Raw genomic sequence first — 14865 nt, forward strand, 5'->3', positions numbered from 1 at the left:
AAATGGCGTTAGGCATTCATAAAATATGCAAAAAGAAGCAAATTAAGTAATAAGCTCAACATAGTTTAATAAGAATGCCTTTGGTACGTAAGAAATTTGCATAAGCAGACAGGAAAGTGACGACGAGCTACATAGAATTGATAAATATAAAAAAAAAAATCGAATGAAAAATCAAGGCTAATTCTATAGTTACTGATAATAAAGAGACGATGAGTTTAAAATTGTTCCCTGCAGAAGCTTTATGAGAATGAAACAAATCGTTGTATTTTATCATTACGGCCTAGTGTCAAAGTGAAAAAATTATAAGAAATATTCGAGCCAAGACAACAGTAATGTGTATGTAAACAGCTTACCAGAAAAATAAATAATATATTTATGTATATATATTTTTAATATCAAATATATGCATTATTAAGAATAGAATTCCTATCTGGTTTATATAGTATTTTTGAAAAAAAAAACAAACTCGTAAGCATAGTTAGATAATTCATTAAAAACGGGTTTTTATCATAACATTAATAGTATTAGATAAAAGTCAGTTACAGCATAATATCCTTTAAAACTTTCATCAGTCATCATTAACTCATACTATAAGAACATAAAAATACTATAAGAAGAAATAACATAAGTGCAAAAATCATAAGTCAGAAAAAAAAAAATTACAAAGATAATAGAAGCCCAGACGGGTAACGAACTCTTTACAAAACCGTTTTTAATACATCTTTTTCAAATTTCCCACATAAAAATATAAAAAAAATTGCCTTCAAAGTTGAATGAAATAGTCGCTTGAATAGCTTTAAGGTATTCAGTGTTTTGCATATTGTCCGCAGTTATTTGCAAAATCAGACCCTATTATCACTTACCAAAAGTCACAAATTATTTACATAAAGCAGGGCTGATCGGCGCCATGAAGGTCGGAAGTGCAGTCAACCCAACAAAATAAGAGCAAATACAAGAACAACAAATATTTCAAAAACAGGAAAAAGCAACAAAATATGAAAATTTATCGTAAAAGGTAGAGTCATCAGTTTAAGTAGAAAAAGCCTCTACACTTGGTAGTCAATCAAATACGAGCTCTTCATCAGCACACATCACATGCATCCTCCTATTTTCATGCATCAATTTGTCATGATTATATTTTCAGATGCTGATTATTTCTTTACCGCTGCTGTGGTTAATTTTTACAAATAGACAAACAGAGCTTCAATCTTAATTTACCATTAATTTTTGCTTCAGATGTTGCATACTGCAATCTGTTGATCTGTGTGTTGCGTGGTACGAGATTCTGCAAAAAACATCCAATGAAAACCGATGCAATCAGCTGGATACGTAATTATGCCACAATTTTAAATAAGGGAAGGTGCAAAAGCAGTAATAATATTAATACTTTTCATGTTATACCTAGGGAAATTTTTTTTCTTCTTTTTAATTATTATCCATTTCCCTTTTCAGATAATGTCCTTCTGCTTTACACCAGGTGATATTATCAAATTTACATGAGCATCAATAACCACATGAATTAATATGGAGTAAAGCTAATAAAAAATTTTGAAACAGTTTTATTTCATCACCATCGTCATTTTAAATTACAAAATAAAATTATTCTCACCAAACTTTCTAAAAGAAATAAAATAAAACATAGTATATCATTCCGATGTGTAGGAAAATAAACCGCGATATTAGAATGTGCCGTTCTTCAACTTGCTATGTTATGTAAAATTGATTTATATTTTTCACAAATAACGACATAATTCAAATTATGCTCAACATTGTATATAATATATACAAGATTTGACAATAAACTGATGGCATTTTTCTATATTTGCTAAATAAGAGACAATTGAAAACTTTAAATAGCTCTCCCGAAAAACCGAGTTTTTTGAGTTGTGACACTATTCAAGTAAATGAGCGATGACATCTGTATAGTGATGCCATACTGTATAATTTTTTCTTCATAAACATTAGAAGAGTGCAAGATTAAATTTTTGTTCAAATTTGTTTGTTATATCGAAATTACACTGGAATTTATGAATATCACCGGTATGTCGCATTAGCATCTGGCAAAGTAACATTCGAATTTATTTTTCTTAGAACATTTTACGAAATTTTCACTTTACTAGGCTAATCAAATGTGTCCACTCATACGCCTCAGTTGACCAGTGCATATACATATATTCAGTTCACCATCTATAACAATTATATAAATTTCTGACAAAGCAATGAAGCTACCAGTTGTTTTCTTACTACTTTTTTCATTTTCATTTTCATTATATATTTATTAAAAGCTTCGCTTTCAGCATAGGCGTTGTCTCCGCTGCCGTTTTCCGGTGACAGGCAAAACAAATAAGAACATAATAAATGAGATGGAAAAACGAAAAAAAAACGACAAACGAATAACAAAAAAGCAAACAAATGTTTATTCAACAACATAGAACACTATTGTTTGACGGAGAACAACTTGTAGAAGGTATAGTTTATACAAAGGCGTCTGTTTAAATAAGACAGTCTTGGACACATTTATATGTTTCTTGGTTAGCTAACAGAAGCATATAACAAAAGCCCATTGCACTTAGAAAAAGTGAACGTTTACATTACTTATTGAAAAAATTTTTAAAAACACCTACCATAGTTCGTGTAAGGGACACATTGACGAATTTCAAATGTTATAACTATAATGTGTATATGCTGTTGTGATCATGCTAGTGAAATTGGAAAGCACCATTCATTATATTTACTGAACAAATTTATTTACATATCAAGGAAAGGGTTGTCAAAAACAATACAAAGGCATACATACTTCTAATAGACTTAATATATCGGTGAGGTATTTACACACAAATGAAAAGGATGCAACAGCTTAGCACATACGTAATAGCCTTTGTGAAGATAGTTTATTATACATAATTTGATTAATATAGGAAAATTTTTGATTTCAAAATTATGTTTATAAAACCTTGAATTAAAAGCCTACTGAATCAAACTATTGAACTCCATATAGAAACAATTTGTTTCCTTTATTAGACCACTTAAACATATTCCGTAGTATTTACATATAATAAGAAAAGTTGCGAGAATAAGTAGTTCCATAAAGTTCCTTTACTCACTAATTTTAGTATGAGAGTGATTCTTTCCTCTCCCTTCAATGGCATTGTGTGTGTAAATAGTAATAGCATATGCCAAATATGAATATGAATTGTGAATATTTTTGAATAAAATGTGTAACTTTGATTGAACAAGAACAAGACTGATAACAAGAAGCAACATTTCAGACACACTCTTGTTCACTCACTCCTGAGGAAGCCATTTCTTTTATAACTAGAAAAAGTTTACTTATTCTTTTCACTACGTGCCTTCTGGCATTCTTGTATCGTAATTCGAATTTGACAATGAGACACATAGCCGTAGGTGTTGTATTACATCGAAACTTTCTGCTACAATTTTCTTTCACTTCTTCAATAATTTCATGAAACCTGTGTACACAGATATATAACAATAAAAAAGTTATTGATCTGGCGAAAGGAATTAAAAAAACTGAGAGATGTACAGTATACACCTAGACTGGGGTTTGAAATTAAATGGGTGCTTAAAAGTGAGTATACGAAAAATTGTCACTTACCTTATTTGCCACTTTTAAAATATCTGAAAAGAGAAAGAGAGAAAAGTATTAGAAATTCATCATAAAAAAACAAAACGCTCTTGGATTATTCAATAAGAAGAAAAATTGCCAATGGCTTTAGAGTTGCAAACGCAATGATTTTTTCATGCTGACCGGCAACAAGTATATATAGTAAATATATGTATGTACTCGTATGGATTTGTTGCGTTTTGTAAGCTACCACGTTACATACGCTTTGGTGATACAGTAACTTTTTGCATTGCCAATTTTCGATTGCTATTCTCGCTTTCATTTGAAACTCAAATGTCCTAGCAATTCGGCCACCAATCTACTATAAGCGCTCCGCACTTTTTTGATCCTGGTAATCTAGTAGCACGCTGTGTGCAACTCAATGGTGACGTGAGAAGAACAAAAGAATTATGCAATACGAAAAAATGCTCGATAAAAACTGTAATTATGGGGCCATAGTAAACTAGGCAAAGGTAATGGAATTCAGTGCGACATGATCAGCCAGGCATGTTGGTTTCTGCGAATGGTGAGATTTCAATTCTCTTCTCGCAATAACTATATTATTATTTCTTTCATACTATACAGCAGCTTCCGATTGCCAGCAGTAACCACCCACAACAACAACAACAGTAATGAATACTACACATAGTTATAATGCAAGTAAAACAACAGGCAATGAAGCATTAACAGCGGGAACCCGTGAAACAAGGCGCTCGCCAGCACCACCGTCGCTCATTGTCAGCTCATTTTTATTATTAGTTTTGCTAATTTTCAATTTTTTAAATTCGATTAATCGTCAATTAAATTTTTTTTTGAAAATTGTAATTTCAATTCAGAACTCTCTACTTAGCTGACTATTTCTTGCTTATCAACATGAAACACTTCTTTCCTGAAAAAATTTATATCAAAAGTTCGAAAAGTGAGAATGTGGTATTAAAGAAGTGTGAGTGTATTTCAACTTGACAGATATTTCTTAATCGTGCAATAGCCGAAACATTAAACTGTTAAGCTGTCGTTATATTTGTTTTTTATTGGCTTATATAATGTCATCAACAATAATGCAAATAAACATAATTAAATAGATATGTATAAGGAAAAATAAAAAAAATAAATCTTGATAAAAATTTTTCAAAAAAATAAAACCTATAAAAACATATTAAGTGACAAAAATGATGAAAACAAAAAATTAGTATTTATGTAGTACACATAAAAAAATACCCCCTGACATTTTTTTCAACAAAATATTGTATGTCAAAAAATATTAAGCGAAAAAAATGATGCAATATAAAAATTCATAATTCTATAGATATTGTATGTAGGAGACAATAATAAAATGCACCTTGATATTTTTCTCAACAAAATATTACATATGACAAATATCTAGCGACAAAATTTATGCAAAACATTAAATAATATTTACATCTCCTTCATACATATTAACTATGCTTGGTCACTCATATTAAATCATAGAATTGCAACTTACATTCAAACATTGTTTAAAATTGTCCTCGCACGACATTAATAAGTGTTTAATTCATGAAAGAAACATGAGAGAACAAACGAACGAACGCACCGAAAAAACGAACAAAACACGCACAACGAGCACACCACTTGATATATTTTATTGCAGAAGTAGCATGCGACTTTTAAGTTTTTGACCAAAAAAATGCGCAATCACTTTCCACACATTTTTCATTATTAAAGCAATGGATTATTATTATATCATTTTCACACATTTATAACACATTTTATTAGAACAAGAAAAGCCATTAAGCACAAAAAGCATAAGCAACTAAGCATTTTAACTACGCAATACACACAATAGCACCACACTTTTTACTTGTCCTCTTATAATTTATACACTTTTTTACACCATACACTTTTGATTTAATAAACACTAAACACATAATATAATTTACAAATTACTATTATTTCACTTTTCTTTATCAATTAAATTTTCCTTGACGCGAATTATTTTTTACCGAAGACCGTACGCGAAAAATTCCGATTGACAACTGATCTGCTGCTGATGCTGCACTTATTTGCGTCGCCGTGCATTCGTAGGTGGTCGTGCATTTAATTTATCGCATGCAAATATTCTTATATTATTCGTTACATGCTATTTATTTCAATGCAATTTTGCGCATGGTACGATAGTGCGCGACTTCTATGTAATAATTAAGCGAGATGAAAAATTATTATTTATTAAAATGTTTTTAAATAAATTAAATAAAAATTAAGGCAAAACAAATCATAATAAAATTTATTAACTACGTTTGATTGTCAATATAAAATTTTTGAATTAGAACTTGCATTGTTTAAAATTATCCACGAATGTCATTAATAAATGTTTAATTCATAAAACAAAAAACGCACGAGCTCACAACTTGATATATTTTTGTATTGTAACATGCGACTTTAGAGATTTTAACCAAAAAAATGCGCAATTACTTTCCACACATTTTCCATATTTAAAACAATAGAATTATTAAGTTTATTGCATTATTATCACACATTTATGACATATTTAATTTCACTGAAGTAAAAAATCCAACGAGCACATAAAATATGAGCAACTAAGCATTACACACAATAGCAAAACACTTTTTTCTTTAACCTTTGCTATTTTCCACGCATTATTTACACATTTTCACTACACACTTCTTCACGCCATATACCTTTGATTTAATAAACACTAAACGCACAATATAATTTACAAATAATATTAATATTCCTTTTCTTTATCAATTAGATTTTCCTTACTGCGAATTAATTTTGTTTTTTACCGATGACCGAACGCGAAAAATTCCGATTGACAACTGATCTGCTGCTGATGCTGATGGGTGATAGGTGTTGTTGGGAGATGTTTTGTTTCAAGTCCATGCATGCATAAATGCAAATGCATTCGTCGGTGGTCGTGTAATAAATTTATCGCATGCAAATATTCATATATTATTCGTTACATGCTATTTATGTTAATGCAATTTTGCGCATGGTACGATATTTTTAAATAAATTAAATAAAAAATAAATATATTTACTACCTACTAAATGAAATTTTCTATTTATGAATGTGGTGAACTTTTTTATGTATTTTCGTTAATGTTTTGGAAGCAAAACTATTCATAATAAAATGTATACAAGTAGTATTAATGTTCTGATCGTAGAAAATTTTAATTACAAGTGTAGATACATACATATGCAAAAATATACATACATATTAGGAACGTTCGATTAAACATTTAATTATTAGGATATTAATGTATGTACATATCTATTTTAAGAGATACACATATTTATGAACAAAAAAACAATTGCTATAATGTTATAATAAATAAATGTGCATGCAACGCCATTGCCTAACTTATTTGAAGCAATTTTCACTTGGTATGGATATCAAAAATAGATAAACATCTTGAATTCGGTAGCGCTTCCCCTCAAATGTAAGCATAAAATCTTCAGTAAGTCAGTATGTAGGTTTGAGTGTGCGATGATGTAAAGCCAACACGGTGTAGCGCGTAATGCTTCTTTGTCACTCACTCGAAATGAGTGAAGTCATTAATTTTGGCGCTAACAAAATAACCTATAATTTTTACTATGTAATTTTTACGCCTCATTATTCGATTATTTCTAAAGTGAACTCGTAGGTAGTATGGTTTAATTGGTTGGTTATAAATATGTGAAAAATAATGACAATATTTAATAACCTCAATTCAGTCCTATACTGAAAAATATGATATACTCTTAAAATTAAATATGTATATCGCGGCGGCTCGAGTTCATTTTTAAAACATATTGGCAAACCCTTATCTCTTTATTAAAGCTAAATTTCGGTCATAACATTAAATTATAAATTTTTTATTTCTTCTTGAGATTTCTTGTAAAAGGAAATTTAAAACATTTATCTGCACAATTGACAACTGTAATTTAAACATTAAAACCTTATTATCAGTGTGAAGCTTTTAAACTCACACAGCTTCAAAACTTTCTAACACCATTGTTGGGTTTAGCTTGTTAGATTTGTTGTTTTTGTACCATAAAATTGCACTGAAAGTTGTCAATGTCAGCGAAAAACCACAACAATGTTGAATGGTTTCATTCCGGTGACACATGTTTATGGCTGTTGTTACAAGTAACCGTTTACAAACATACAAACATACACACATACATGCATATATAAACGCCTTCGCGGGGATTGCAGCAGAACAGACAAATTCAAAAGCATACAAATGTCCGTTTGGAAATTTCGAACCGAGTTTTCGTGGTACCACCTAGAACATCTGAAGCTCCACAATTCAACAAAAGTCTCTATAATTAAATTTAAAAAATTAAAACAAATTTTACATTTGCTTTCTCATATGCCAGCGAGTAATTATTGTTATAAAGAGCAAAATTCCTAGTGAGTTCTTAATGTCTAGATACAAGAGCACGTGATATGTATATATGTATTCGAAGTACTTTTACAAGTTTGCAAGTTTTCACTTGTTTGCGAGTGTAATTATTTTTGCCAAAGGATTAGTGATAACTCAAAAAGAATGCGGAAGATTAGTAGGAACTGTCATACAAAATTCTATAATTAGTCCTGTTAATATTGCAGCAGCATCAAATCAGCATATTGCACGAACAGTCAATGATACTACACAGCTCAGGACATTAAAAAAGTTAACATAAATAACTGACGTTTGGCAAAAATAGGTCAATATTTCCGAAAATAAAAAAGCGTTATGCCAGTCATTTGCCTGTCGTGGGCAGATAATGCGGAATTTTGGTTCCAGGGCTTGTTTAGCAAGCACTTTATGCATTTACAACGTGAATCAGAGGAGTATCAGAGGAGAAATCTTTTTTTTTTGGCATTTACTTCTTAGTTAGATATTACTCTATATTGAAAGCAGAACTTCGAATTTTAATTACAGTTATTCCAGTTTGTACTGCTTTTCGCTTCATCGCCTTAAGCTCTTCCAGTTAATTATTAATTCATAATTCATCTATTAGAATTTTTCCAAGAATTTCAGAATTATTATATATTACAAATATATATGTATATGAGTAGAGCTTTGTTTTGACACTTGTTAAGTTTTCCCAATAAATAATAGCTTAGATGCAAAAGTTAAAATTTAACCGAGTTTACAATTTTTTTTATCAAACATAAATATTTATAGTTTGTTTTAAAATTTGGAAACTTTTGACAAAGATTTAGTCCATCTTTTTTGGTTAGCTTTTGCGAATTGTCATACATTTTTGAATAGGGCACCTTATTATTCAAAAACTCTACAAAGGATAACAAAAACGTGTGACCTTCTTTGTATTTGGAAAGCGAATAAAATGTAACGTGCCACCTTGCTGTGGAAACAAAATCTCAGCTGTATTATCTATGAACATTTTATTATTATGTGGTAGTTTATATCAGTCTACGCTGTGGGATGAGCACCTGCTTTGTGTGTAACACTTAAATATAACCATTTGCATAGTTTACTCAATAAGTGATTTGCATATCTGAGTGTGTACGTGTGTACATTTAAATGATTTAAAAGTAGCTAGGGCGTGCGGTTACCTGTTGGTTCAACGCTTAACGTTGTTATGCACATAAAAAAGAATGTAAGCAAATGCTCCACAGTCAATGCCATATTATTTTGGCAAAACACTCAACCATGACTGCCATATTTAATGCTGTTCTGTCCCCATTATATATTTCAATGTGAAATCTCTTTAAATAGTAGCGAACTCAATGGTAATAATAGAGACGGTTCATCGATTGTTCTGCCAAGCAAAATATTTCTCGTGTGTCTTGTATAATCATTCAATCGAAACGTGTTACAATTTATTACTAACGCAATTTGGACCCAAAAGCCACAGCTAACACCACTACTGCTATACGAAAGAAAATCGTAACATTAGTTAAAACAGTTTTCTGCATTCGTTAGCTCTGAGTTGGATGTATTTTTGGAATATTTGTGTGTACGTGTCTCCCTTGGGTGCTTGAAATGATTTCGTGACTACTCTGACAGCATACACAAATTTGCTTTTGTACAATTAGTTTCAACGTAACGAGTTGTAAGTGTTTCATTAACAAATTATGACAGTTTCATTGGGAATTCTTAAGAGATTGTTTCGAAATTGGTCCTTTGAGATAAAACGGTACGTGCAGAAAAGTTTCAGCATCAGGCAAATATCCTCTTCGACTATTATACAAGTATTTTAACTAAACTTTCGTTTTTAACTTCGGTAACCATGCCTGTACATATACTATTATTACCATGTCATCTATATAATTCATATATATGTCTGTATGTATGTAGCTGAAGAGAAAATTGTTTAAGTAATTAAAGCATAAAGAGTATCAAAATGTGTCTTAAGTGGCAATAAAGTAATTTTGTAAATTAGAGCAGCTGCTCATGAGGACGACGATATAATAAAGCGGTACATTCAATTATTCGTATTTTTTTCACAAAGATATAATTAAATGCATGCATAAAATCATATGTGCGTGCTTACAAATATGTATTGTAGCTACTATATACTGAGTAACGCAACGATATTACATATACGCAACAGTATATATGTTCAATTGCTATACAAGAAGAAAAACTGATTGTAAGGAACTTGTTATGTACATATGTAAGTATATATTATCTGTATTACCTCCCATATATGTGCCATTTATGTAAATTTGACTGCATGGAGCTTGTTAATAAGAAAATATGTCCGTTTAATTTTGCCATTATGTATTTGTATGGTGAACATATGGAAATCTTAATTACATGCTCGTATCACCCCTATGAAAATTATTAAATAGCGCACTAACTTTATTATGCATTCCAGAAAGAAAACCAGAACAACTAGAGAAAAAAGTATATTTCATAGCTCTCTGGGGTTAATACAAATAGCTAATTTTGAAGGAATGCATTGTTCAATGGCACTAGAAACAACAATACCGATTTTTAATTTTGCCTTACAAAATCTAAAAGCAGCCAACCAAAATTTACCCTCGTCTATGTTTCGATTCTTGTATATTCTATACTCAATAGAATGAATTCACAAAGCATTTTTTTTTTCAAATACGAATCTAAATATTGTATACATAAAGATGCAATAATTGGAAACTTAAAAAGGATTTGTCATAAAGCAAAATTTCTTCAATTTGTACTTTGAAGATACATAAGTATATGAGATGTACTTGTTCCACAAGAAATAATAATAGTAATTATGAAAATGTGTTTTTTCTCATAAAACTAACTAATTATTATTAATATATATGCATTACTTTATACTAATAAGGGTTATGCAAATATTTTCCCACAAATATATTAATTTTTATGATTTCATTAACTTAATAATCTACAAATATGGTTTTATTCATTAGATACTCAACCGAGTAATCACACAAATGAGTATTCAAAGAAGTAAAGCCCAAGTGCACACAAGCGTAAAAGGATATGAAGAGAGAGGGATATTCAAAGAAATATTTATTATAATCTTTTGGGGGGAGTACCCCAAAAATTTAACTAACTCTATTCTGAAGTAATTTAAAAGATATTATTAGAATGAATAATTCTTCAAAAAATATTTGATAAACACCATGAACCATTTTAAATTCTCTTGACATTTATCGTCTTCACATTTCAAGCGGACGCACCAGGCGTATGAGCAGCATTTGTGCGCAGAGTTGGAAATACATAAAATGTCAATAAATAGAAATAAATAACGTATTTTATAGTCACTAAAAGTCAAAAGAATGGTGGCATAACAACAACACAAATTACCCCAAAGAATTAAAAAATTCTGCGACCATTACAATCTACTGATAGCAGTTATCTAGGAATTTTCCGATACCATGCAACATTGAACTCGGTAAGTGTAACTCTGCTGTGTAACCACGCACGCTTACGGTTTGTTTTTCCGGATAATGGCTATATGATTGCGGTTCGAATTGTTCGCTGATGGTGCATGTTAGCCACATTTTTTATTTTTCACTTTTCACTCTCCACAATGTTGGTTCAACAAATAAAACGGTTTAATGAAGGCTTCAATTGTTTTTGTTATTGTTAGTTACCACTTGGTACTAAAAGTACAGCCAGAACAAAATGCTCAAAATTAAAAATAAATAAATTGTGTAATAAAAATAAAAAATATTTTTCACAGTGTCATTTAAAAAATAATGTTCTCTCATAGAGAACGAAGGAATTATACTCAATGTGCATGCTTTGTTGCACTAAAAAAATCAGTAGCTCAAGCTCCTAGTCAGCTAATGAGCAAATCGAGAAAAAATGTGAAGCATGCTTTCAGGCGAGGTCTTTATGAAATTCCCAGCACTAAAACCACACTAAAAATTTTTCATTTATCATGAATAATTTCTGATTTCAGCAAAAATTAGTAGTAAATATGCAGCAGCAACAAAGAAATGAGGGCTTATCACAAATTATAACTTTGAATGTAATAAGTTACTTGAACTTTTAAGTAATTGACCTCTAGACTACTATCAAATATATCTTCAGGCAACCAAATTAAATGAATGCATCGCAACAGCAAAAGTTAAAAATATTCCTAATTGCATAAGTCGAAGTACAGCTTACACTAATCTGACCAAGAGACCGCAAGATAAAATTTTGATGACAGGAAAGGAATGTAAACTACGCTGAATCAGATTGGGATGAAGATAAATAAATAAAAATGTCAACCCAAGTTGCTTCATTCATTTCCATAGCTTACTCTCGCCATTAAACTTTTACCCGATTATATAATTTTTATTTTTTTTACTGGCATTTTTGTGTAAACTGTTTTTTCTCTGCCGCACATTTAAGTGCCTTGAAATAAATGACAGTAAAAGGCATGCTTGGAGGCAAAAGCTATTGCGCGTTGAAATCGTTAATTAAGTGAATTTCCACGAAAGATAAAAATCCCAATAGGATTTAAAATCATACAGAATCAAAAGTCATTAAATATTCGATGATAAAGGTTAAGAATACTCGTTACGTATATGCCACCGCCAACTCCAGCGTATGGTGAAATATACATAAATACGACATTTTATTAATTTATGTTTGCTGTAAAATTACCGTAAGAGCTGTAATCGACTTGTTGTTAAAATATCCAATCATATTACTGACTATTAAGTCCGACACACTGATGGGCTCATCTCTACTAGTGGATAGCTGTTTGTAACATATTTCTGTAAGGTGATCTGCTAGCGATCCTTATGGTTAATATTTTAGATAGCGATCTCATTTATACTATTTATTTAGTTCTCAAACTTTAAGCTAAGAAATTGATATTACCAAAACAATGAATAGCCAAGGATCACATAGTTAAAGTTACAACAAAATGCAAAGTGTTAATAATTTTTCACACTTACCCAACGATAAATCGACATTTCTCGAGTAAGCATAGACCCAAATCCTAAACCAAACAAAATGCAAAGTGTTAACAATTTTTCACACGATAAGATCAAGGATAATCGTATACGGACAGTGTACACATACCAACAAATAGATGCTTTAGAGGCGGAGTACACAGCAAATAAGTTTGCGAAAGGTGCGCGACGAAAACAAATCGCACAATGTATTGGAGTGCAGGAAATACAAGTGCGAACTTGGTTTAAAAATAGAAGAGCGAGAGAAAAGAACGAGAACTTCAAAACCACAACGACTAGCGCACCGATAGAACAAAGTACCGTACCAGCTTATCAACATACCTCTTTAAAGAGGTCAAGAACTGACGATCTGAACTCATTCAAAGCGAATAATCTCAATCAATCAAATTGGATTCTGCCGCCACCTGCTTGTCAACATAGCTCAACAATTGAGAACGAGATTATGGGGTTCACTGCGAATGATCTCAACCGATCAAATTGGATTCAGTCATCACCCGCTTATCAACATTCCTCAACAACTGAGAACGACATTATGGGGTTCACTGCGAATGATCTCAATCATTGGATTCAGCCACCATCCGCTTATCAACATACCCCAACAACTAACGATCTGAACGTTTTTGAACATATCTCAACTGACGATTACAACTACATCATGGAATTTATTGGGAATAATCCATCAGATTGTATTCAGCCACCACCCGCGAAAAAACCTAAGATACAGATATTGGAGCAATTGGTGCTTCATCCGGATACAAATTGCTGGATACGAATTTAAGATGTCTTCAATGAAACTTCCACCATACTGCATGAGTAGAACATTCAATTAAATAATGTTCTCATATTCTAATCATATTTTTATAGAAATCATTTTAATTAAGTAATTGTGAACAAAACTAGAAATAATAAAAAACAAAATCTCTAAAAATATTTATCTCTTTCCTTTTTTATAATTCAATTACATGTATTTATAACGAAATTTCTGAATCTATCAACCAGTTTTAATTTGCATCCGATAATGCGGAGTGTTTATATGAATTTGGAGCATATTCAACTGCCAATAACAAAACTCAGTCAACGGTATAATGCTTACATCTCTATTTCATAGTATACAGTATAGAGAAATTCTTTGTTTCATAATAAATTAATGTATTTCTTGAGTAAGTATCGACCCAAATTCTAAACCAAACAAAATGCAAAGTGTTAACAATTTTTCACACGATAAGATCAAGAATAATCGTATACGGACAGTGTACACATACCAACAAATAGATGCTTTAGAGGCGGAGTACGCAGCGAATAAGTTTGCGAAAGGTGCGCGGCGAAAGGAAATAGCAGAACGTATTGGAGTACAAGAAATCCAAGTGCGGAAATGGTTCAAGAACAGACGAGTCAAAGATAAGCAGATTTTCAGAAATGTAAAATCTTTAATTTAGAATAAAGATGCTTATTATGGCCAATATCAAGACATTTCGCTTAAAAGATGCAGATCTGAAGATCTGGATGAAAAAGGTCTCAGCAATTCACGACCGGTTTAGCCACCGGCGGTAAAGAATGTGAGAATGTTAGAGCATCTAGTATTCCATACGATGACAAATTGCTGGTTTCCACTTTAAGGTGTGATATTGCACTCATGGTACGCTTGTTGGAATTTGGCCCTTACTTGAATTTCTTCACTTATTTAATCTCAACGAGAGGAGACGTGTGCGCGGATCGTTGCGATTTTTAATTGTTTTCATTTTCGGTATTCGTTATAATATTAATCGGTATATTAGTCAGTAAACATTGTGGTTGACCAGGTACGCGGTCACACACATTATGTATATACCTAAAAGTTCAAACGCTGAGTCTTGCATGTCACAACCGAAGACATG

General features: G+C 31.2%; 1 protein-coding gene across 1 annotated transcript; it reads left to right on the forward strand.

The window, feature by feature from the left end:
- Positions 1 to 11745: 11745 nt before the first annotated feature.
- LOC128922125 (pituitary homeobox 2-like) lies at positions 11746 to 14087 on the forward strand. The gene has a single exon (XM_054231725.1). It carries the CDS (start codon positions 13032 to 13034, stop codon positions 13767 to 13769), a length of 738 nt encoding a protein of 245 aa, XP_054087700.1. The 5' UTR covers positions 11746 to 13031; the 3' UTR covers positions 13770 to 14087.
- Positions 14088 to 14865: the final 778 nt, after the last annotated feature.

Source organism: Zeugodacus cucurbitae, chromosome 5, assembly GCF_028554725.1.
Source record: "Zeugodacus cucurbitae isolate PBARC_wt_2022May chromosome 5, idZeuCucr1.2, whole genome shotgun sequence".
In the NCBI taxonomy this organism is placed as follows: Eukaryota; Metazoa; Arthropoda; class Insecta; order Diptera; family Tephritidae; genus Zeugodacus; species Zeugodacus cucurbitae.

Coding starts and splice junctions, on each gene's coding strand:
- LOC128922125 (XM_054231725.1), top strand. CDS start 13,032: ATGCAAAGTGTTAACAATTTTTCACACGATAAGATCAAGGATAATCGT.